At 42.3% G+C, this 25,608-nt stretch overlaps 1 protein-coding gene across 1 annotated transcript in view; it reads right to left on the bottom strand.

Moving 5' to 3' along the window:
• Positions 1 to 25,608, bottom strand: part of MYRFL (myelin regulatory factor like) — a 112,176-nt gene that overhangs the window by 5,717 nt on the left and 80,851 nt on the right. The window contains exons 14-21 of the mRNA XM_058673764.1: positions 18,145 to 18,308; positions 17,488 to 17,551; positions 12,191 to 12,276; positions 9,546 to 9,620; positions 9,422 to 9,474; positions 9,104 to 9,283; positions 1,006 to 1,068; positions 314 to 401 (exon numbers count right to left, since the gene is read on the bottom strand). Of these exons, the coding sequence (XP_058529747.1) occupies positions 314 to 401; positions 1,006 to 1,068; positions 9,104 to 9,283; positions 9,422 to 9,474; positions 9,546 to 9,620; positions 12,191 to 12,276; positions 17,488 to 17,551; positions 18,145 to 18,308 (773 nt within the window). The remainder of the gene's footprint in view (positions 1 to 313; positions 402 to 1,005; positions 1,069 to 9,103; positions 9,284 to 9,421; positions 9,475 to 9,545; positions 9,621 to 12,190; positions 12,277 to 17,487; positions 17,552 to 18,144; positions 18,309 to 25,608) is intronic.

Genomic DNA, 25,608 nt, shown 5'->3' with positions numbered 1-25,608 from the left:
TCTGGGCCTAACAGTACTGTGCCCCACCCCCCAAGAGTCACCCACAAAGTTGCTCCCTGGGCTTTCTGCTTTGGACTTTCTAATTAAACCAAACTACTAGAGTCAATGGGGGCTGTGCTTTGTTGACATTTGCTAATACCAATCGTTATATGATCTCTTTGTCCGCTGAACAACAAATACATTTTCAATTAAGGAGCAACGTAAGCATGTACTGATTTCACCATGTCGTTCTAGCATCCATACCAGTTTCAAAAACCCAGAGCCCTGGGTAAATTCCAGAAACAACTAGGATATAAAGAGTAGGCTTACCCACCTACACTGGAGGCTTCCACTGCAATACCGGTGATCTATTATTTGCTGGATTTCCATAATCTGAATAGAACTGATGGTTGTATCAATCCCTGAATTGTGAAGAAACGGAAGAAAGTAAACTCTTCTACAGGGGCAAGGTGTTAACACTCTAGTGCCGCCCCCTAAATTGCATAGTGTGAAATGAGTTTTCCCACATAAGCAGATTTCATTTGCATTCACGTAGAAAAACAAAGGGAAAGAGAGGGGAAGGGATTTGGGAGGGGTGGGTGATGGTAAAATTTAATAAAAATCCAGGCTCCAATAAACTGTCCTTGTAATATCCAAAAGAAATTTTGGAGCTAAAAAAATCCTACAAAATTGAAATGTACTGAAATTGAGCAGGCAATTTGAAAAGCAATTTGTTTCAGAAAAGAAAACAAATTGAAAATATAGTCAGAATGAGGGGGCAGGAAATTCAAAGGCACTATTAAAATCCACAGAGCTCAACCATCACACTTCTGCTAGGCAGTAACCACGTCTAAGGCCTTCTTCATTGTGGGGATGGCACCCATTGTAAAAATGCAATCCCTGCGTGTAGGTGGCAGGCAGGGTGTGCCTTCGTCTTTGCTCCTCACTTCCGGAATGCCTTTCCAGCTTGTAAAGCCGTCTGGCCCTACAGAGCCAGGGAAGAATGTCACTTAAATGTCAACTTACAGTCACTTCCCCAGCGAGATCTGGTGAGTACATCTCTTTGCAAGAATGATTTGCTTGTGTCTTCTAAGGAAGAAAAAAGGGCCATGAGTCTTGAAGCCTTGTTCAGGAGGAGACCAGAGGAAATCCCATGTGGGCCTCAGTTTCTCTGGGTCAGCTAAATATCTCTCCACCCTTTTGCTCCCTTTCTATCAACCCCTCAGGTCTCTAACCCATGTCTTGCTCATCCGTTTTTTCCTTACCCTTATCCATTTGTTATGGACTTAACTGTATACTCTCTCAGTGTTGCAGTCCTAACCCAACTACTTCAGAGTGTGACTGCATTTAGAGGCAGGGTCCTTAAAGAGGTAATTAACATGAGGTCATTAGAGTGGCCCCTCATGTAATCTTGTGTCCTTGTAGAGAGACACTAGGGGCACAGCATAGAGGAAAGACCATCACGAAAGCACACAGAGATAAGGTGACCATCTGCAGGCCCAGGAGAGAGGCTTTGAAACAAACCAGGTCTTCTAACGCTTTGATCTTGGACTTCAGCCCCCATAACAGAGACAATATTTATTATCTTTTGTTTAAGCCACTTCAGGAATTCTGTCATGCCAGTCCAAACAAACCAAGCTATCATGCACAATTAGGTCCTGCTGCTCCCAGCGCCTACCTTTCCAGAGCCGTAGCATTTATTGTTGAAGTACCTTACATGGCCATCAACTCAAATGTGTCACTCCATGGGAGGGCATATAATCTCTGGATCATTACTTAGCTTTTTTTTTCACATATTTTTGCTTTTTCTTGACAACTTGGAGGTAGCAAACCTTTATTAACACTGTGAATTCTTCAAAACTCTTGGCACAATATGTTGTTCATATTAGGATACCATTTGTCTTTCTAATTAGTAGCTACTCTTCATCAAAATCATCAGATTTAGATCACATGGGTTCTTTTCTGTGCACCTTAGTACTATCTGGAGACTACACATGCTTGTATTACAAAATGTGAGTATGTCCTCAGGGAATCACTGTTGAATACCTCCACTGACAAGTGGCTCACTGACTCTTAGGGAGAGCCATTCCCTCCTTTGTCGGGTGGTTCTGGATGAGTTTTTATTGAGCGAGCATTTGTCTTCTCCTGGCTGCCTCTTTGATGCACATTCTATCTTTTGAGTGAGTGTAACACCTGGAGATAATTATTCTGCCCAGTCCAGACCTGCCTCCCTCGAGCTGGCTGAGAAGCAAGGCATATCCACGAATCCTATTGTCTTTTCTGAGTGAAAACAAAGACCATTAAAAACAGGACATTTTAAATAATAAAAAAAAAAGTCAAAAAAAAATTTGGACATTTGGAAAGTTGGAAGGAGAAAGAAAACAATAACAGTTATGTCTGAAATCTGATTTCTGATGTGTTCCAGGAGACTCAAGAGGAAAGCAGGAGAAGGAATTCTTTGGTTTAGTCCCTTCAGGGTTCAACCCAGAGCCTATAGTTGAGTGGATATTGGACCCCATTAGTTTTCAACCCTTTCTACTTCTGTGGTCTCTATGCTAGATAAAATATCCTGTTTAGATGAGAAGTGTAGTTCAAGGGCAGTGAAGAGAGTAGGTAAAAATGAAGAAAAAGAGTAACAGTAGAATAATACAATGCTAACCTTCTCTACACAAATAGAGTTTGGGGTCTCTAAAGATAAGTACAACTTACAAATTTGTTGTGCTTTCCTAATTACTTAATAGCCTGAATATCAAAAGCTAGAGAAAATTCTTTTTAAAATTATACAGACATACATATATAAAGATGTATTTATTATCAGGCAGGTACAGTGGCAGAGAAGGAAGCATAGACAAACAGAGAGAGACAGAGGGAGAGAGAGAGGTCCTCATTCATTGGTTCATTCTTCAAATACTCACAAATGCTTGGGACTGGACTGGGCTGAAGCCAGGAGCCAAGAACTCCATCAAGTGTCTCTGGTACATGACAGGGACTCATGTCCTTAGGCTATCATCTGCTGCCACCAAGATGTATTAACAGGAAGCTTCATCAGAAGCAACCAGTAGTTGAGTTTTGAATTATCACTCCAATATGGGATACGGGCATCCCAAGTAGCAGTTTAAGCCACTGTGCCACAATACCTGCCCTGGGAAAATTCTTCCCTATTAAAAAATAATTGAGAAGCAGAAAGACAGTGCTTCCAACTGGCTCAATCCTCAAATACCCACAACAGCCACGGCAGAGTTAAGGCCAGAGCCAAGAGCCAGGAGCTCAATTCACGTCTGCCATGTAGATGGTGGGGTCCTAACTATTTGAGTCATCACCTGCTGCCTCCCGGAGTCTGCATCAATGTGAAACTTGAGTCAGAAGTCAGATCTGGGAATCAAATCCAGGCACTCTGGAATGCGGACCACTAGGTCAGAGACCATTCCCTGTTGCAGAAAATTCTATAAAATTTACGCATTTTTGCCTTGAAGGGTAATTACAATAACTCAACTTTTTATGCATTATCACATACTACTTAGTTAAGAAGGTTATCCCTGTTTGAAAGGTAACCTAAGAGAGGCACTGTGGGGGTCATAATGAAGAGGAATAGTTCTGGTCCAAATCATCTGATTCTAGCAGCAGCAATTTTCCTATGCTGCACATGGGGCATGGTCAGGGGAAGAGGGGAAAGCCTGTTTCAAGCGTAGGGTAAGAATGAAGCTGTAGTCAGGTGAAGACAGGAATGAGCTCACTGCATGAGACCAGAGTCATCGAAGGGCTGGTCCACTTACTGTATCTTAAACGGCATTTTGCAAGCAATTTTGAAAAAGTTATCACTCAGATTATTGTTATTACAACTGTGGAAAAAGGTCCTCGCCTTGATCCCATATGGCCACTGGTTCTAATCCCGGCAGCTCCACTTCCTCTCTATCTCTCCTCCTCTCAGTATATCTGACTTTGTAATAAAAATAAAATAAATCTTTAAAAAAAACCCAAAAAGCAGATAGTGAAATCAACCATTTAGTGGGTTGCAAAAAAAATTAACAGAAGTTTATAAACTGTTGGCAGTCATGTTTTACGATATTTGTAGATTTAGATCCATGTTCAACCTTCCCTGTCAAATTCTGGGAAAGAAAGAAAAATCAGTGGTGTGCAATACTTGAGTCCAATCACTCTCCTGGGCATCTCTGTGCTACTTACTCCTTCCTCCCACTTTCAGCAAGTAGAGAAGTTTGTTTATTGTCTGCCCATCAGACTGTCAGCTCCTAGACAGTCCACAACTTGCTCCCTCTTGTATTCCCTGATAGGACAGTGCCAAGCTCACCTGTAGGTGTTTAATAAACATTTGTAAAAGGATGGAGGGAAAAGAACCAGGGAAAGAGGAAAGAAGAGAAGGAAGGTCAATGGCTGAACCTCCAAAAAATATTTCTTCTATATTCACAGGGAAACTTCTGAGGAAATGGAGAAGGGGAAATTGAGGAAACTAGAGAATATTTATGAGAAGTGCGCTCCTTTATCAAATAGGAGGGGGGCAGAACCCAAAGGTAGGACTGACTTCTAAGCATCCTGTCCACCATCATGTTTTCCATTAAGAAGAAAGGAATTATTATGTAAGAATTTTCTACAAAATTCAGCGTCCATTTCCATTTTTATAAAATATAAAAAATGTTACCCAAAAAGGCTTCTAGAGTTGTTGGATTCTAGCTATTCCAGTAATAATGTTCAAATACCCTCCTCTTACTGAATTTTGCTTACTGTTCCCACATAAGGCTGTAAGTTTAAAAGGCAAATAAGGCATAAAGAATAGAAACTGGGGCTTTTCCACTCTACCTGTTTTCTTTGCCTATCTTTTGTTTTATTTTCCTGCTGAATTTGCAGGGAAAGGGCCCAGGATATTACGCCCTAGCCAGAGAACTACAGATTTGTCTATTTCCACAGAACTATGTTCTCAGGTTCCCAGAGATATAGAATCCTACAGAATTGAGCCTATTGGGATAAAGTATTTTTTAAGATAGTAACAGAAAGATCAGGCTGAGAAGAAATAATTTTGGGATTAGAATCATGGAAATACTTTTCAAAAGAAGAAAAATAAAATTGAAATCTCCTTACAAAATACTGCCAGTTTGTCACATCTTTGAAGTAACACTATTCAACTTGGAATGGCTGATTGTTGGAAAAGCATAAATCCTGCATTAGTCATACAGGGGTAGCCCTCATTTTATAAATGTCTTCCAAAAATATTCACTATAAGCTTGGTATGCGTGCCTGCTGGTTTTTGCTGTAAGGTTGGAGATGTATTTCACAGTTGGCAGATAAGATCTCCCAGTAAACTAAATTGGAAACTTCTGGAGGAGACAGTTAAGATGGCATGTCACCAAAGTATATCTGGTGTGGTTGAAGGTGTATAGTGAATTACATATAAAGCTAGGTGGAGGGCTGTGTCCCAGGACAGCATCATGGATATCATTCTCTTCCATGGACTGAACCAGATTCATGCCAAGAAGAAGTCAGCGAGGCCCCCTTTAACTCTGGAAATCATTTCCCTTTGCTCTTCTCTAAGCTCTGAACTCCAAAACAGAATGATGCTCTTTGTGATATTCTGTAAAAATCGTAACCGAATACTTTATAATCCATAGAATTACACAGAAATCCACACCCCCCCCCCAATCAGGCTCTTTGCCTTTTTAATATCTACCTCTCCTGTCAAACCCTTATTGGTCTCATAGATGAAAACCCAATCCATCACATACAAGGGCTCCTTACAAGTTCAATATTCCAAAATAGTTTTCACACCCTCATTAGTTGTGTCCAAACTTTTATTACGTGAAGGGAAGAATAACTTTTATGAAAGACACTTTATAAAGGCTAACATAATCAACTTAGCCTCCAAAGACAATGACTTGAGCTCAGTATATCATAAAAATGCTGATTTCTGCTCAATTGTTTTATTGTAGTCCTACTCCTCATAGAGGAGGCTCATCAATGTGTTTTGGGAATTATTAAATTGCTAGATATTATTCTGCATCCCATTGAGAATCTTCCTAAGCTTTTTTTTTTTACCCTTGCATTCTCTTTTCTGTTTATTTTTTCAGTTTTAGTTGGTCTTGAATGCCTTAGAAACATCTGGTTGAAGTAAGAGTTCCCTGGTTTTCCTCATTTGTATTCAGGAGTTCCAGTATTACATGGTGTCCTGGGAAGAAGGAAAACTAGACCAATTGCAGCACAGAGAACCTGTGCTCAAATCCTCAGCACTGTCCCACATTGGGGACATCTCGATGGCTACATGCAAATCTGGCAATGCGGAGGGTATGCAGGAACCTTCCTACATCCATGCATTGGGTACTCCCTACATCCTCTAGAGCTGACGTCTGGTGCAAGTGTATTCAATGTCCAAATAAATGGAGGCAGTGCAGTGGAGGAAAAGAATCCCCAGTGGGAGAGAAAGAGAATAGGGCATCCGGACTCCAATTCCAACTGTGCAAGAAATTCAACAAAGGAATCTTTAGCAAGATCCGTGCCTCCACCTCATCAGCTGTAAACTGGGCAAGTTGATAGAAATCAAGTCCTTGTGACCTGGGTCTTCTGGAACCCCTGGTAATTGCAGACCCTGGGGTCTGTGGTGTTGTCTGTGCACATGGAAAGTAAAATCTTTCCCACAGATGTGCACTATAGTTCAAATGTCATTACTATAAAAATAATGAAATGAAAAAGCTCAATGAAATTTAGCCACCTTTTGTTTTATGTATTTTTCCCAATCAAATCATTATGGAAGTATAACAATAATAGATTTCCACAGTCAAAACATTAGGGTACTCCTGGCATACCTGACCTCTGACATTCTATGACTGCCATGTCCCAGATTTTCAGGCTTCCTGAAGGTGAAAAAAAAAATCAAAAGCACTTACATTCTATTTTCTTTCATTCGAAAGAAGGGACAGCTTTCCCAATGTATCATGAAGTCTAAAGCTTTCATATTTAGGGGGCTTGGTGCAGTAGCCTAGTGGCTAAATACCTCACCTTGCACATGCCAGGATCCTATATGGGCACCGGTTTGTGTCCCGGTGGCGCCATTTCCCATCCAGCTCCCTGTTTGTGGCCTGGGAAAGCAGTCAGGTATAGCCCAAAGCCTTGGAATCCTGCACCCATGTGGGAGACCTGGAAGAGACTCCTGGCTCCTGTCTTTGGATCAGCACAGCTCTGGTCATTGCGGCTGCTTGGGTTGTGAATCAGCAGACAGAAGATCTTCCTCTCTGTTTCTTCTCTTCTCTGTATATCTGACTTTCTAATAAAATAACATAAAACTTTAAAAATATTTTTTTCATTTTTAGGTAGACACTGCTGGTTCTGCCCAGTGGCACAGAGCCAGGCACCTGGGGCAGGTCTTTCTTTAGGAAATTCCCATAGATACAGAATCATAAGACAAGCAGACATTCCTTGTCAAGGGGGTAAAAGCGGCAAATCTTCATCTGACTTGACAAGGGCTGCTTATCCCTACATCCCTTTGATATGAAGAGCTGGATGCTGCAGGACTGCATCTCTTCAGGGGCCAAAACATCCTACAAAATGAAGAGTGGGCCAGCCCATGGCTTTCATCCCTGGGCTGAAAAGGACCCCTGCTAAGGACCAGTCCCACAAAAGGACAGCATGTGTGCCCATGGGACTCTGGAGGTAAGAATAGGGTTTACCACCCCTTTTCTCCATGTGTTTCCCTAAGAACTGAAAGTTCCAGGGACTAAAAAAACACTAAGACTATGACTTCAACTCCTTTCTTCAGAAAGAACTTTATCCTCACTCTATACTATTGCACTATTCCAAAGTTTATTCAAAAATTGTTTACAAAAAAACAGGCCAAATTTTGCCTCTTACAGGTATAGGGGATAAAGATCTTGATTCCAAGGATACTCACTGGGAAAAAATGGAGATAAGAGCAGTTAACTGTCCTGTAGACTTGTGAGAATTAGTTTATTCATGTCCACTGCTTTGACAGTACCTGGCAGAGAGTAACACCTCAGTGCATGATGTTGATAATGATAATGATGATGATGTGATGATAATGATGATTTGCAAATGTTACATACCTAAGATTAGGAATAATATTAAAACAAAAAGGGAATTACATTGCTGCCCTCAAAACTTCAACTACTGATCATACTCTATTTGTATGCTTACAAATACATTGGCTTCTTTCCTTCCAAGCACACATCAAGTTTGCCCTTTCCTATCTGTTTTTAAATTGGATATGGCCAATGAAGTGTAAGCAGAAATAATATACGTTATGCCTAGGTGGAAATTCTAAGAGCCGGTGCAGTGTGTCTTGTTCTCATATCATTACTACAGAGATAATGGAATCATGTATTCAGGTGGAGTATCCACCAAGTGAGCAGTGAATGACAAAGATGAGATTGTGATTTTGATTCAGATTTGATACCTATGTGGTTAGGAATAAAATTTTTGCCATATAAAATCACTATTACTAGGAGTTGCTATGTAGTGCAGTCACACTTATAAACACTGTAATTATTAGCTATTATTTTAGAAACACATTAATATATGTGTATAGGAGAAAATTTTGAAAAGTCACAAATTATTACACATGTGGGAGAACCCTGTTTGATCAGGGAGAGTTTCATTTGTAGCCCTTAATTTTCTATAGCTTTTTAAACATGACAATTGTTACTTGAAAAAATTACATATGCATTACACATGTGTGTGCGTGTGTGTGCCCCTAGAAGGTAGAGATGAGAAATGTCAGCCTTGTAGGCTTCATCCTGTGCTCTAATTATAACTTCCCTAGTTGGTTGGTTTGGGTGGAGAGCCCAGACATGTCATTCCTTCAGTTCAAAATGAATCTTAAAAAAATCAACCCACATGCCCATGATTACTTCACTGGTGCTATTACTATCTTCCTGGCGAAAGTGGAATTTCTCAGAGGAAATCATGAAGACTTGAATCAAGCAAAATTTTCTCCCTAGAGAGGGAACTCAATATGATAAATAAATCACGATTAGTGTATATGTGTGGTTGAAGATTTTGCCACCCTAAGTAGAAGCATGGAAGGACTAACAGATGATCCAAGAAAATGCTGACAAGGGAAAAAGCCCCAAGTTTAAAGGCCTCACGTCCGCCTGTGCTCGTCATTTACCTGCCTGCTGGCTGCGATGGTTCTCGGTCTCTGTGGTCTGGCTTTGTAAAGGACTTGGAGAGACTCTTCTCACGCTCCAGATGGGGCAGCAGTTGGTCTCCTGACAGGGCAGGATCTCACAGAAAGTGATCTCAGGTACTGGCAGGTAGGTCTGTGTAGTTGTCAGGGCAGTGTGAGGTGCTGTGAGGCAGTGGGCAGAAAGGAGAGAGGCCACAGGGTGAACCTGAAAGGCTGGTTTCTCCTGTTGACAGAGCCTCACGTGCTGACAGCTCCCAGGAGACACTGACAAGTTCAAGGGTGAAGATGGGAAGGCCTTACCTTCAGGGGAGGTTGTGGATGGCAAAGCTGGCTCCCGAGAACTTGTGATGTTGCTAGGAAGGGAACACAGAGAGTCATGCAAGCCGACTTCCAGAGTCCTTCACCCCCAAGGAATATGTCTCACCTGGTAGGGAGATCTGTGCCGTGTCGGTCTTGGTCTTTTAAGCTAAGTATGTAAAGGCAGACTATTGTCAAGGCACTGTTGGGGAAAAAGAAAGAAAAGTGTCACATAGCACACGAGTCTCCAGGTCTCCCACATCCAGCTGGTCCGAGATGGATGCTCTCAGGCCATACAGATGGGAAAAGGGGGAGGAGTGGCCAGAGCTGAGAGAAACACCAGGGAAACCAGCATAGACAGGCATTCCTGCCTTGGTGAGAAAAAGCCCTCAGCTTCCTGGAGCCCTGGAGCTGCACGCTGGTGGATTTATTTATCTATTTGTTTATTTTGCCTTGGGGCACCTCCAGCCCTGGCCAGCTGTCTCAGACAGAAGCAGCTGTCAGTAGTGGAAGATTCCAAGAGGAAGCATGTACACAGCTGGAGGCAGTCCTCCACTGCTTGCAGGAGAGTCAGGGCAGGGCTCACAGCCTGCTGGGGAAGGTCGCCTACACAATGAAAGGCTGCTTGGGTCTATAGCTGTGGATGCCAAACCTGTCTTTTCAGAACAAAAGACACAAAAGTGGGTAGGGGAAGGCAAGGCAAAGCGAGGCATGACAGCTGGGGGACTTGAGAATATTAAAAGTGTCTCCCTGCCCCCTCCAGCCCCAGTGCTCAGGGTCCTCAGCTCTGCGCAGCTCTTCCCAATCATGCTCTCACATCCACACACTGTTGTTCTCTTTGGCACCATGTAAAGCGCGACAGTGGAATCGCCCAGAAAGTCTGCTAAGGACTGTATAGTCCCAGTGGGTGCTGGACGTGAGGCAGTGCTAAGACATCTTTGCCAGCTGGATTTCACATCTGGGTCTCCAAATGGGAATCCTGATTTTAATCCCATCAGAAGTAGTGGGTTGACCATGTCCTAGGTAACTTCAGAATATTGATGGGAAATGGAATTAAGAGATAAGTTAATTTTGGTGCCAAAAACACACCCATATCAAATTCATGCATAATATTTTCATAATAGGCATTTTCCATAACTTTTGGAAGATCTTGCCACTTGTAGACAAGGAGATTTGCCAAGTGTTTGAATGCCACTTGCAAAGAATGAACTCCTGATGTGTTCTCAGCAGTAGGTGGTGACTGCCGGCAGGCTCAGCTCTACCTGGGAAAGTGGTGTGAGTTTCAAAGACGCCATCTGACAGAATGGAAAGAGTCACCTTGGTGATTGCTGTGGTTCAGTCTCTTACTCCCTAGTTCTGTGTGACTAATTCTTAAATTCTCCATCGTATTCCTCCCTGGCATCTGCCTCAATGCATAGCCCAGAGAACTTGGCAGGAATGCAGAATCAGTTATCTGCTCTCTTCTTGAGTGGTAAACCCTGGTTTGGATCCCTCTCAGGTATACCCCAGGCCAGAAACAAGCTACTAAGCCTCAGGCCTCCTGTTGGTGGCCTTAATGGACACCAGTATTGTAATCTAAGATCTGAGAAGCACGTTTAGAAAACAATCTCTATCTTAGCATTAGACTTCTAAAACGCTCCCATGGGTTGGGAATCTGTGCTAAGCACATCTGCGCCTGGCAGATGCTCACACTTGCTTGATGTAAGGAACTCAGCCAGAGAAGGCAAGCACACTCAGGAGTATGAGAAGAGGGTAGGGCTCTCAACAGAGAGAGATACTCAGGGATCTACCCAGAGGGCGGTAGCAGGGCATGAGAAACTGCCAGTAGGCAAGGAGTGCATACTCTGCTTCCTACAGCTGGCAGGCTAAAGGGGATGGCGGAGCTAGAGATAGCCTGGAACTTGCTTTGCCTCTGAGCGTGAAGGTCTCCCCTGAGACAGTCCAGAAGCCAGTCCTTCCCAGGGCTCACAAAGCAACTTGCCAAGCTGCATCCATAGCCTTTTTATCACATGGATAGCCAGACCAAAACTAGTTCAAAGGTCCAAAGAGCACAGGCCAGAGGATTGGTGCTCAAAGGCTGGGCTACAGCACAGAAGCCACAAGAGGCCTGAGGCCAGAGACTCAGAGAGAGCCATCCTTCCAGCCAGTGAGACCCCTGCCTCAGTGCAGAGGATACCCAGTGGGCACAGGTGCCCAGACAGATATGGGTGTCAACACCGCATTTGCTTTGTTTAACTGTCTAGCAGACTTGGCTACATTTTCATATTGCAAGCCTTGGTGACCCTTTGGTGCAAATCCACTTATGAATCTGAAAGAATTACAATTAATATGAGTGACCAGAGGGAGTGAATTGTATCTGATTTCACATTCTCACTTTCCACACAGCCACCCCCCAACAGGAAGGAATGAAAACAAAGACTGTAAGAAAGTTATTTGAGAAGTTATGAAGCACACACACATAGCACCACCATTACCATACGCATGCCTGCATGCACACAAGGAAGATATGGGTACCACTAAGACACCAAAGTTGACTAAAAACCGTCACCCTTTATCTCCCACTCAAGTGCAGAAATTCTGTGCTTTTTCTTCAGAATGTAAGTTTTAGAAGGCCTTCCTCATTCCCAAGTTGCCAGAGGTCAGTGCCTGGTTTACAGGGCTTCTTGTCATCACAGTAAAATAGAAAACAGGTTCCAGCTCCAAAGTAAGGGTGCAAAGAGATGAGAAGAAAAATAAAAGTTTGATATAGCATAACACTGAAGTTTTTCTTACCAAAAGGCCATTACTGCTGTCAGACTTATAATCAAGGTCTGGAAAACCCAGTTAGGACACGACTGGTTTTTTCCTGAAAAGTAAACCTATAAAGAGGGTCAGTGGTGCAGTGATAACTCAGTGATTCTCTGGCCATCTGTGGAGTAACTCATAGCAGGGATGTCCGATGCCCCCCCTGATTGGTTCCTGCACCTGCCTAGATTTACATCTCCTTCCCTGCACACGATGCTCTTTCAAAGCCCATCTCCAGGCCTTCCCTCTCCTGGATATCCAGGCTATACAGCCTTCTCCTTCTCCTTGACATCCTGCAGGACAACTGGCTATGCCCTTCATCTGGTATTCACCCTTGAATTTTATGGGAGATAAGGACTAAGATATTGTCAGAACCCTGAAGTCCACTTCTTTTAACTGGAGACTTTTGGAAATCAAAACATTGTCAAGATGTGAAGGTATATACCTAACAGAAGAAGTCTAGGCATCATGACGAACTACAGAAAACATTTCTGCAGCATGAGAGCTTACTAAGTAATTAAAGCATACAAAGGTGCTTCATAAAGTTCATAGGAAATGGTCTTAAAAGATAAAGTGGGTAAGGGACAATGCAATGGTTCTATTGGCTAATCCTCCGCCTTTTAAGTACCAGGATCCTATATAGGTGCTAGTTCATGGCCCAGCTGCTGCACTTCCTATCCAGCTCCCTGACAGTGGCCTTCCTATCCCAGCGAAGGATGGCGCAAAGCTATGGGATCCTGAACACATGTGGGAGACCTAGAGACTTTGGATTGGCTCCGCTCCGCTCACTGAGCCAATTTGAGGAGTGAACCAATGAATGGAAGATCCTTCTCTCTGTTTCTCTTTCACTCTATAAATCTGCCTTTCCAAGAAAAATAAGTCTCAGAAAGAAAAAAAAAGATAATGGGGGGGGGGGGCAAAAGGAGGTAGCCCATGGCTCAACAGGCTGGTCTTCCACTTTCAAGCACAGGCATCCCATGTGGGCGCTGATTCTAGTCCCAGCTGATCCACTTCCAGTCCAGCTCTTTGCCTGTGGCCTGAAGAGGCAACAGAGGACGACCCAGGCCTTTGGAACCCTGCATTCACATGGGACACGCAGAAGAGGCTCCTAACCACATTGGCTCAGCTCTGGCCACTGTGGCCATTTGGGGAGTAAATTAGTGCATGGAAGATCTTTCCTTCTCTGCCTCTCCTTCTCTTTGTAAATCTGCCTTTCCAATAAAAATAAACTAAAATAAATTTTTACAGTAAAAATAGATCATGTGGGGAGGAGGTGTTCCACCTAGGGAGTAAGAGGTCAGTATCCCGTATCAGAGCACCTGGGTTTGATTCCCAGCTCCGATTCCTGACTCCAGTTTCCTGCTAATGCAGATCCTGAGAAGCAACAGTGATAGCACAAGTAGGTTAGACTGCTGTCATCCATGGATAGGCCCGGATTCGATTCTCAGCTTCAGGTCAGCCTAGCACCACTTTGAGGAATTAGGGAAGTAGCATACGGTAGCCTGGGCTCTCCTTCTCTCTTCCTCAGATAAGTAAATTTTTTTTCATTTAAACATGTGACTTTTCCACACAAATTTTGAAGTTCCCTTATATATATTGCTATCCAAGTCTCCCACCTATTTAGAAGGACAGCCCTGAGCCTGTTTCTTACTAATTCTGATACCCATTCAATCAGACATTTAGTGAGCACTACCATATACAACACTATATAGAAGATATAAAATGGGTGATTTACAGTTTTTAGGAAAGGAATAGGACAGACCTTCTGGATTGATATACATTAGCATAAAAATCTTTTACTCAGGGAATAGGCTAAAAACTATAGGCTACATAGTTCTAGAATTGTGGGGAATCTGAAGACATGGTGCATACCCTGCCCACTTAAATCAGGTGCTCCTAAAAGATGAGTTTTCTACCAGTGCAGTGGGAAGTATTACATTTGCTTGCTTCCAGAGATACAGGGTAGAATCATTCTGTTGGTTGTAATGGTACTAAAGGGAAGAGGTAAATAAGAAATATCTTCTAATCAGTTCAACTTATTTTTGCTTTTTAAAGATTTGTTTTATTTTTATTGGAAAGGCAGACATACAGAGAGGAGGAGAGACACAGAGGAAGAAAATCTTCCGCCCAGTGATTCACTCCCCAAGTGACTGCAACGGCCGGCCCTGTGCTAATCCAGAGCCAGGAGCCAGGAACTTCCTCCAGGTCTTTCATGCGGGTGCAGGATCCCAAAGCTCTGGGCCATCTTTGAGTGTTTTCCCAGGCCAGAGGCAGGGAGCTCGATGGCAAGTGGAGCTGCCGGGATTAGAACTGGTGCCCATATGGGATCCCAGCGCATTCAAGGCGAGGATTTTAGCTGCTAGGCCATCTCTAACTGTAAAAGGGAAGGGCTTAAACATGCTCTTTGTGACAAGGATACAATCCCTGAGAGGTATGGTGAATGCATCAATTTAAGTGAACTTTCTGAAAACCAAGAAGGCATCAGTCCAAGACCTGAAGCCAGACTAAGTAATGTAAATGTCACTGATCCTTATGCCTAGCCAATGAAATAAGAACAATAAGGAAAAAAAAATCCTGCTTACTTCTCAAAGTTATTGTGTAGGCACAATTAACATTTTCATGGTTCTCACATTCACGTATATATGAGAATTACATTAAAGCCTGTAAGAAACCTAAATGCTGTGGGTAATTCTGTTGTGATAGGTTTTATTTCGGATGGGTGGGGTGGGGACTGAGATTCTCTAAATGGTGAGATGATGGGAAGTATTTATTCATGTTCATTTCTCTCCATTCTCCTTCTACTCCTCTTCGAAGTCCTTTCCACTTCACTCTGAACTCCACTAGAAGCAAGAATCACCCACCAACTTCAGATAGGTGTCTTGGAGACAGGAAAAGGAACAAAGGAAGAGGCTTGCTAGACCTATTAGCCCCAGTCAGGGGACACCAAGGCTCCTCCAGTGCGAGCTCCATCTTGGCCAGTGTTAGGAACTGGCTTTCTACCAGTTTCTTACCAACTGCTAAAGCCGATCCACTTGCTAACACAGTAATTACTTTGCTCACTAATACTCCACCCCCAACCTGTATTTCCACGACCTCATGGCCCAGTGAGCTGGTGGTGGCAGTGGAAAGGGAAATTCAACTTGATGAAAGCAGAGAGCTGCTACCAACACCACTGAGGGCAAGTATAATACTCCTAGTTTGTATTCTTAGTTAAGCTGCAGGGATGATTCTGACAAACACCAGACTCTAAGAAGAACTAAAACAGTGGGTTTACTAATGCTGGGAACGATGAAAATCACACGGTGTGTCACCTGCTCTTCTGAGTGTTTTACATCTATTGTTGGACCCAATTTTCACAGTGATCCTCAGCAGCCCATGAGGCAGGTCATTTTATCATCCCCATTTCAGAGACAGGATGAAGGAGGAACAGGAAAGCTGTGTTTTCTCCCAGCCAACAAATCACTGAGGCAGGTTCTTAAGAGAAAAGAAAGGTTCCAGAATCTGCACTCTTAACTACAACACTGGACTGCCCGCTTTTCTCAGTACAAAAAAGAAAATCCTACATAGTGCAGAAATCTTTGTTATTATTCAGGGTCTTCGTGGCTTATCAGGAAATCCAAACCTGCCCTAAGTATTTCCAGCCTTATCTATCCTCCCTAACCAGTTCCCAGGCAGCCTTCAATAAAGCCTAGTCCAGCTCCCAGAACTTTGTTTACGCCTCTGTTTGAAGCCTTTCCTCCAGTTCCACACCCTTGCCAGCCTGTCTTGCTTTGGGCAGCATTTATCCGACCAGGTACAACCTTGCTTTGTGTTTTCTTCTCATTCTCCCAAACTACTTTGTAATGCCTCAGAAGAACAGATCACATCTGACTCATCTTTGCCACCCACAGGGCGTCTGCGGTGATCAGAAGGGCTCTGGGTTGAATGGATGCTCTTTCGTGCTTGTTTAAGTCCCTGACCCAGTGTCCACATCTCAACTCTCACCCTGCCCACACACCGGACACTGAACCACTTAGTATTTTCAGCTGGAATCGTGAGGCTTCAGGCAATATTTTCAGACTGAACTCTCCACTCCTTTATTTGTTTGGCAAATATTTCTTGACCACCTTTTCCGTGTTAGCCCCTAGGGATACATCAAGACAGACCCAAGGCCTACTCTATGGACCATACATTCTATTCATTATTCAGGAACAAGTAGAGACCTTCTGGGTGAAAGGTGGATTTAAAGAAGCTGAAGCTAACAAAATTGTCCCTATCAGGCTTCCTTTTATCTTGTAATCACAAACTGCTTGGTGTCAATACCACCTTTTCCTACTCAATATTTTTAGTGTTGTGTTTCTTGAGCTACATGTGCTGGACACTATGCAGTGAGCTCATTTAATCCTACCAATAATCCTAACAAGATGGGTGCCATACGGAGCTCTGATTCCCAGTGTGTCCCCAGAATACTTCTATACGTATATTTATTTGTGAGTTTGTGCTTGTTGATATACCAAGAAACTTGTCAGCAACATGTTTCACTTGTCTTCAGTAGAATTATGCAACACAGTACAGCATGAAGCTTAGAGAATAATGTAGGCAGTTGCTTAAGCACCAGTTAAGTTGCCTTTAACAAGGTAGTAGTTAAGGTCAAGAATAACTTCCTTGGGGAGGTCCACTTTGGGGTCACTGGTGGATCAGAGGGAGCAGGGCATGAGGGGAGGGTTGCAGCTTTTCCCTCACTAACACTTTTCTGTGATGGAGAGGGTGTCCTTGATGTTAATGAATGTCAGCCTTCAATTTCCAATGTCAGAGTAATCCTAGGGATGAAAGTTTTCTTTACTTGTTAGTAAAACCAACACATTTTAGCCTTTGCAAGCCAGTGAAAACCTATCCTTTTCTTTTTGCATGCTAAGTACCAAATACCAAAGGGAAAGGGGAATTTGAGGATTAAGGGAAGGCCCTTTGGGATCTACTGGAGTTAAAGATAAGTGACTAAGTGGGGTCAAGGAACACAGGCAGATCTGATGGCTTAGGGCCCCATGCATGGAGTGGCTGATTAATTTCACCTAACAGGAAATATGAACAAAATCTCTCAAGGCAGTTCTGAAATGTTCTATACTCATTTCTCTAAACTTTTATGCTTAAAAACAGTTAATATATTAAAGGATTAGTATGCAATTTCCGAAAATGTGCAGGATGCAAACTTTGTATAAATAAGGAAATCTTTTAATCATTTTCCTGAAATACTTTTCTTGAGTATAAAAGATATCATCCCAGTTCATTAAACATATAAGTTCATTTACCTTATTGGCTTTTTTGGAAAAGGTCTTTCTTGTAGAAGATGCACTAACAGTTCTGCTAAATTTGCTTTAAAAAGAAAAGAGAGAAAGAAACAGGAAAAAAAAAAAAGGTTATTCTTCTCTCTAGGAATATATGACAAAGGCCCAGGTTGTCATAACACAGTAAAGTAACTTTCCTTCCTATGACAATAATTTGAGAAGAGAAAAGCTCCAGGCAATTAGGCATTCTTTTTGTGAAGGGAGACATCAGTAGGCACAATGGATGCATGAAACACTAAATTTCTCTTTTTTGGGAAACTCAGCCATAGGAAACGTAGACTTACCTCTTTCCATAACAACAACAACAACAGCAACAATAATCAGTTTTTTTTTTCTTGAGGATCAGAGTTCCCTAAATCTAGAAACTGTGACCTCTCCAGAAAAGAAGCCACTCCTGCCAAAACTGGGCACTTCCTGTAACTGCTGCTTGGGCTTTGTCAGTTCTCAAGCCACAGAGAAAAGAAGGGACAGACCACAGAAGGCAAAATGCTCTCTGAGGATGGGGACCTCCTTCTCAGAGAGTCACAGTCTCTACTTGACCCAGAGGGTCACTGAACCTGTTACCTGGAAAGAACCCAGTCTCGTTTTGCCCCCCAATGTCTGTGGCAGTGCTGGACGCACCTGCTGGAACTGGTTTCACTGACAGAAGACTTCCAGCTGTTGAGTCGCTTTAGCCTGGCCAGTTTTTTGTTCCATATCTCTAGCTCTTCTATTCTTTCTTCTAGGTTGTTGGTTAGTTTGCAGAGTTGCTTCACTGCACCCACGTTTTCCATAAAGATCTGGTCCTAAAAAGGAGATTATAAATACAGAGTACATATGTGCGCAGGGTGCGACCCAGCAGGGGATTGTCCACAGCCCACTGCAGCACAGCTGGCACACACACTGAAAGTGGCTATGTCCCCAAGTCAAAGTTCTTTCCAGACAAATCTGGAGAGGTGTGAAACTTAAAGCTGTCTTGCTCAACTGCTGGCTGTGTAGTAAAACTGCTGCTGCTCAATTTGCAATAAAGGGGAAATACGTCTTTGTAACCCAAGAAAGAAGGGAGCTGAAGGACGTTATTAGATTTGGGACCCAAAGATTTATTTCCAATGGCTATAATGCTATATTTAAAACTCGTAAAACGCAAGTCAGAACTGGCTTCCAAGTGTTGATTTGTGTGATCATCGCTAAGTCCCCCTCAGAAATGTGCCCAGGACTTGCTGGTTAAACATGCATCACCCTGCTCTGGTGAAGGCAGCAGCAATGAAGATCCAGGCTTTTGTTGCGTTCTGCCTCTCGCTGGAAGTGAAAACCTGGTGAAAGGTCGTAACTTCTTTGGGCTTCTGTTTGTTCAGCTGCCCATGAGAGAATAATGCTTGATGTATTAATTTATGTTTCAGCACCCCATGAAGTACTGTGTAAAATCTGTACTTTAACCGAAATTCCAAACAAAAGTTATAAAACCAAAATGAAACACTGAATTCTTCCTGTCCAAAGAAAGTCACTGACACATCAGAAAGAGAAAAGAAAGACTAACCAAGGCCAGAAGGACAGCAGCGTCCTCTCCCTTACCCACACTGGACCACAGCAGCCATCCTGTACCCCCGCACTGCAGCTATCCTTAGAACGTGTGTATCTATCTCTTAGCCATAACCCGACCCCAGGGAGCTCTTCTCCACTCACACTCTGACCCCATGCCCTCACCTCCTTTTCCTCTCTCTGTTTATATGTTCAAAATCCCACAGCACTTTCTGTGACTCACAGGACCTGGTTAACTGTTGTCAAGTACTGAGCTCAAGGCCAGGAACTCAAGGGTGTTCGAAGGTCAAACTCAGAACCTGTGCGTCTTTGAGAGTCCCAGACTACAAACAAGCTTCATGAGATTAAGATGCTGGAGAAATGGGCACAGATCGATAGCCTAGTGGCTAAAATCCTCACCTTGTATGTGCCGGGAACTCATATGACCACTGGCTGCGTCCTGGCAGCCCTGCTTCCCATCCAGCTCCCTGCTTGTGGCCTGGGAAAGCAGTCGATAGCCCAAAGCATTGGGACACTGCACCCACATTGAAGACCTGGAGCAAGCTCCTGGCTCCTGGCTTTGGATCAGTTCAGCTCAGATCTGGCTGTTGTGGCCATTTGGGGAGTGAACCAGCAGATAGAAAATCTTTCTCACTGTCCTCCTTTCTGTATATCTGACTTTCCAATAAAAATAAATCTTTAAGAGTCACTGGAAAGCAATTGCACAAAGGAATGATGAGCTGAACTTGACAGATCCAAGGCTTGCTTTAGGCAGCTGCATAGCAGGCATGTGTTCTGAAACACCAGCAGGCTCTCTCCAACTTACAAACAGGGAAGGGTCTCAGCACTAGCCCAGGGCTGGGACTTCACGCCAATGCTGACCTGTGATTTAAAAGCAATTCCCCAAATCCCACCCCAGCCAGGAGTTCACAACATCTCTCTCTTCCATGATGTCCTCCAACAAGTCATTTATCACCTGGCCACTTGTCTTGTCTCAGGCAGGTGGGGAAGGCAATGATTGCATGCATGTATTTATGTATCCCAGCATCATGGAGCACAAGGCTGTGCCCACAGGTCATGCTCTGGGAGAACACACAAAAGGCTGGGGAGTCCTAGGAGTCAGCGACTTAGAAAAACAGAAAACATTCTTCTTTGGGAAATGAAATTGCCAGAAGCTTAATCTCTGAAGCCTATGCTTATTTTAAGGAAACTCTTAAACAATAAATTTAATATTAAAATTAAAAGGCACCTCTGTGATGTCTTCTCAGAAGTCACCAGAAATTCCTAAAATTTTTCTGAGCTTTCAACCAAATATCCTTCAAATATACCCAAAGAACACAAAGTGATATAACTACTATGGGATGGAATTTGGCAATATCTAGCATCACTGCATATATTTTTATCTTTAAATCCGTAATTCCACTTCTAGTAATCTATGTCAGGATTCTGGTAAAGCTAAAGAAAAAAAAAGGTCAAAATCAATAACAATGCCCATCATAGTGGACTGTGATGACAGTCACATAGCAGCACACAATGCAAGTGGAAAAAGGAATGAAGACTATCTCCATATATTGTGCTGGAGTAAAATCTATCATAAATGAGGGCACTTTAAAAAAATCATAGAGGGTTGGTGTTGTGGTGCAGTGAGTTAAGGCGCCCCCTGTAACACTGGCATCTCATAATGAAGTGACCTGTGCCAAATCCAGTCTCTGCTGCTCCATTTTCAATCCAGCTTCCTGCTTATGCACCAGTTCAAATCCCAGCTGCTTCACTCCTAATCAAATTCTCTTTTAACATGCCTGGGAAAAGTAGTAGAATATGGCTCAAGAGCTTGGGTCACTGCTACCTAAATAGGAGACACAGATGAAGCTCCTGGCTCTTGGCTGCCACCTGTCCCAGCATTGGTCTTTGCCAGTTAGGGTATGAACAATTTGGGGAATGAACTAGAGAACTGAAGATCTCTTTTTCTCTGTTTCTCCCTCTCTTTCGGTAACTCTGCTTTTCAAATTAGTAAATAAATAAACAGACAAATAAATAAATATTTTAGAAAAAATAAAATGAAACAATTGCAGTTTCAACACAATTAGGTTTGATGATATAAAGGAATCACTATAAGCCTGAATGTGGTAATAATAAGGTGATTTGATTTTTAGGAGGCAGTCCTCTTAGAAGACATACTGAAGTAGCCAGTAAAAAATATTATGTTGACTCTTGCTTCAAATAATCCGGTTTTCTTGGGATTTGGTGGAAGATTTAACTCAGATGAGACTGCATAAAAATAGGTAACTATGGAATCTTAAGTGAGGCATCTGAAGGATTTCATTCTAATTTTGTAAATGTTTTACATTCCTTAAAAATGCTTTTAACAACACACACAAATTCTTCTGACAAAATCCCCTCTAAATTTCTTAATCTGATGCAAGTTTTTCCTGAGTTCTACATTTGTTTTAATAGAAAATGAGGCAGAAATCACGAATAGCATTCTGTGATTCTAAATCACAATAGATGTTATGTAGTTACATACTGTGTTCATACTGGAGGGTATTTTACACTATAACCTTATTTAAGGGAGATCACATGCTTAATTATTCTATACAAACAAGGCCACAATAGAATCCCATCACCCTGTTCGACTCCTTTGTGCATCCTGCTTCTCCACTGGCCATCTCTCAAGGTTGTCAACTTTACAACCCAAACTTTGCTTCTCTCTGTCTTCCACAAACACTACTGCTTACATCTTTCTTTTTTTTTTTTTTTAAACCTTCTCAACCGGCTTCTTACTTTTTATTTCTTTTTAAAAAATTTTAAGCCCATTTGACACATGTACAATTTAAAGGCACAGATGGGCGTAGCTTTATTTTATTTAACTCATGTATTTACTTGAGACAGGACGATCCCTCCTGCAGGTTCACATCTGCCAATGTACACACTGATCAGGGACTGAGCCGAGGCTGAAGCCAGAAGCCAAGAACTCAAGCCAGATCTCCCACGTGGGTGGCAGGAACCCAAGCACTTGAGTCATCACCTGCTGCATTCTAAGGTCTGCATTGCGAAGAAGCTAGAGTCAGGAAGAGGGCTAACCATCAATGCAAGTACTGAAGAGAGGGCAAAGAGGGTATTCTAACCAGAAACTCATCCACTCAGCCTAATGCCTCCCTCATATTTCTTTTAATTGTTTGTTGATATATTAATTTATGATACAGCCCAAAGCATGCAGTGGAGAATCATAACAGAATTCCTTCTAAATCAAGTAAATTCTTTCAGCAACATCTTCCTCAGCAAAACTGAATACAGTCTCATGAAATATCAGCAGTGGCTATAGTTGTCCAGCAACTTGTCAATAATGATTTAATTTTCTAAGTCAAATTTGCCAGCACTATACATCTTTCAGGTAGATCTAACAAGCAAGAAGATAATTCATGAGTTCTTCTATTTGGGAGGAAATAAAAGGCTGAGGAAATTTACTACCTTCCACGGGATGTGGGACAGACTGGACTAGTCTGCTGCACATACTGGCAAACCAAGGTAGGGAGCGGGCCTGGTGGGGGTTATTGTGGGTCGCCCCGACTAGGCTGCAGCTCCCACTGGTTGATGTGAGGGCCGAGTATGTGCCGGGCAGAACCAGGCTGGACTGCAACACCCATTGGTTCCAGTGCAACTCGGGACTGAAAACAGAACCAACCCAGCAATTGCAACCACCAGCTGATCGTGGTGATGGACTGTGCCGGGCCCTGTGCTTGCTAGAACACACAAGAATCTGGTCTGGGAATACCTCAAAGTTTCTTTGGGGATCACTCCAATCGAAATGCCGGACTCAGAACCCTAGCCAAAAAAAGACAGAAGACAGAACAAGTCAATCACCACCTCAGCTATATGTTGGCAGCGAAATACTGGGCAAATGGAGGCTCTATGATGGACTATGTCAATCAGTGGATTCTTCAACAACCTCATCGTGCTTGGAGTGGCGAGATTGGCAGCGATTCATAGCTGGTGAACTATCAAAACCACTTAAGCAAGTATCTCAGAGCATGCCCCACATCCGGGACTTGGGGTGGGTCGGAGACTGGGTGGGGCTTCTCCCTCAATATCCCTCTTTACCTCAGATACATGAAAGAAACAATATGGAAATAATAGTCTTACCCACTTCCCTATAGCCCTTGAACCTTTTTACCATAATTAACTATGTAAAGATTGTCAAAAATATAATAAAAAAGTAAAAATTTAAAAAAAAGAAATAAATTTACTACCTTCCTGATTCTACTAATTATGGCCAGCTCTGATTTTCTGGATCCAATGGAAAATTACAAAAAAATTAATTTCCAGGACATGTTAGATGGACTCTTTTAAAAATATTTGGAGTTCTGACTTATGTCCCCTATCACCACAGCGAAGTTAGTGTAGAAAGTTTCCAAAATGTAAACTTGAGTTTTCTGAAAATAGCCTTTCCGATGTAAATAATAAGATCTGCTCTAGAGAATTTTAACAAGGAATATACATCCTACATGCCCTTGGAACTTTTTCTACACGCATACATCTAGACCCCATGTAGGGGCCTAGAGTCATTAAGCTTGAAACAAGGGGTAAGTGTGCAATATTTTGAATAATTTCCACATTTGATGCTCACTCTTGGTTAAGAACAATTTGGTGACTGAATCTAACTTAATTACTCAATACTGTTCCAGCTAGTAAGTTTTAGAAGAGATTGAATAAAGCAGCTGAAGCATGACGTAACCACTGTGAAAATGATTGGCCTAGTCTACCACCAAAACTCACTAATGACACTGTGGAGGAAAAAGTGGCAATTCTCTCAAATCACTAATGAACTCTTCTCTTAAAAGGCCCTGTTGGTCATCGTTGGAAAGGCTTGTTTTGGAGTAGAGTCCAAATGGACAAAGGATGAGTGTGTATTTTAAGTGGACACTCCAGTATTACTGTACCTGGAAGCCACAGGCCCTGGACGACAGGACAGGCTGTCTGAGCATGTGCTTCTCTGTAAAGAGGTCACTCGGGCTCATTTCCTCAGATGCCATGCTTTGACTTTTTGTCTTATATGGGAAGAGCCTGAGATTCAGGAAATGTATTGAATTGGGTGTGTCACTGCTTCCTCTGTTTGTTTACCTTAGAATTTAATTTATATTTCTGTTTAGAAAAACTTTTCCAAAAGTTCATGAAAAATGTATATTAGGAAAAAACTATGCATGGATTTCCAAATTTATTTCTATCAAAGTAAACTTGACTTTTCATGTCATTTTTCACATTTAAAAAAATATTTGCTGATTTATTTAATTTGAAAGACAGAGACAGACACCTCCATTTGCTGCTTTACTCCCTCAAATACTTATAATCCTCAGGGCTGGTGAGGAGGAAGCCAAGGGCTAGGACTGCTCGATGCGTGTCTCCCACACGGGAGACAGGGACCTGAGCATTTGAGCCATCACTGCTGCTGAGCAGACAGGAGCTTGTTGAAGTGCCCTCAGAAATGCAATGTTCTGTGCAAAGACTGAGACACATTTCCAGTTAAGCTAACACACGATCCTTTGATTTCTCATGTTACCAGTGACCATTGCATTCCTCTGGAGGGCAATGTGTCTTGAGACTCCCCAGAGCTAACCCAGCACCTGACCCATGTAGCCCGATATTCAGTGAATGAGCAGAATCAGTAGTTCTTTAGCCAGTCACCTTTGAGGTGCCAAGCACCCTCCCAAGTACAGAGGCAAAAACAATTAGATAAATCAAATAAGATAATTACCCTCAAAGACTACATTGTCTTTTGGAGGAGAGAAGGCAGAATTACCAATACCATATAAATCACAAATAAATAATATTGCTTTAAGTTGTAATTAGCACTAGGAAGGAAGCCAACAAAGCATTTAAACAGAACAGAAGTGCCACCATCTTAAGTTACTGCTATAGATTTGGTTTTATTTTTGAGCACTGCAAAACAGTAAAGCAATACAGTCCGGTGAAAAATTATATTCCTACCCTGGAAAAAACAGAAATCAGAGAAAAACACTAAGCCAAACAACTGCAGAAGAAGAAATCCCAATAGCTAACAAGAAATAAATGCGCAACTTAATATTAGAGAAAGGCAAGTAAGAACAAGCTGATGGTACCTTAAAACTTAAACTAAACACTGTTATACATAAAAAGACACTGTGAAGGAAGTGAAAAGACAATCCATAGAATGGGAGAAAATATTTTCATTCCTTATATCTGATAATGGATTCGTGTTCAGAAGACATAGAGAATCCGTAAAGCTCAACAACATGAAAACAGACAACTCAACCCAAAAGTGGGCAAAGGACTCGAATAGACATTTCTCCAAAGAAAATGTGCAAATGGCCCGTGAAAGATGGTCACTATCACCAATCATTTTTAAAAAATACAAATCAAAATTGCAATGATACTCCACCATATGCCCATTAGGGTGTCTATGCTAAAGAAATCACACGTAAGTATGTTTATGAGGATAGGGAGAAATTAGAACCCTTAGGCACTGTTAGTAGGACTGTACAATGATACAGCTACTGAAGAAGACAGTATGGAAATTCCCCAAAATTAAAACAGAATAATTTAGAATACAGAATT

Source organism: Ochotona princeps, chromosome 15 (assembly GCF_030435755.1).
Source record: "Ochotona princeps isolate mOchPri1 chromosome 15, mOchPri1.hap1, whole genome shotgun sequence".
Classification (NCBI taxonomy): Eukaryota; Metazoa; Chordata; class Mammalia; order Lagomorpha; family Ochotonidae; genus Ochotona; species Ochotona princeps.
The sequence above is the reverse complement of the archived record's forward strand: the minus strand, read 5'-3'. Positions and strand labels throughout refer to the sequence as shown.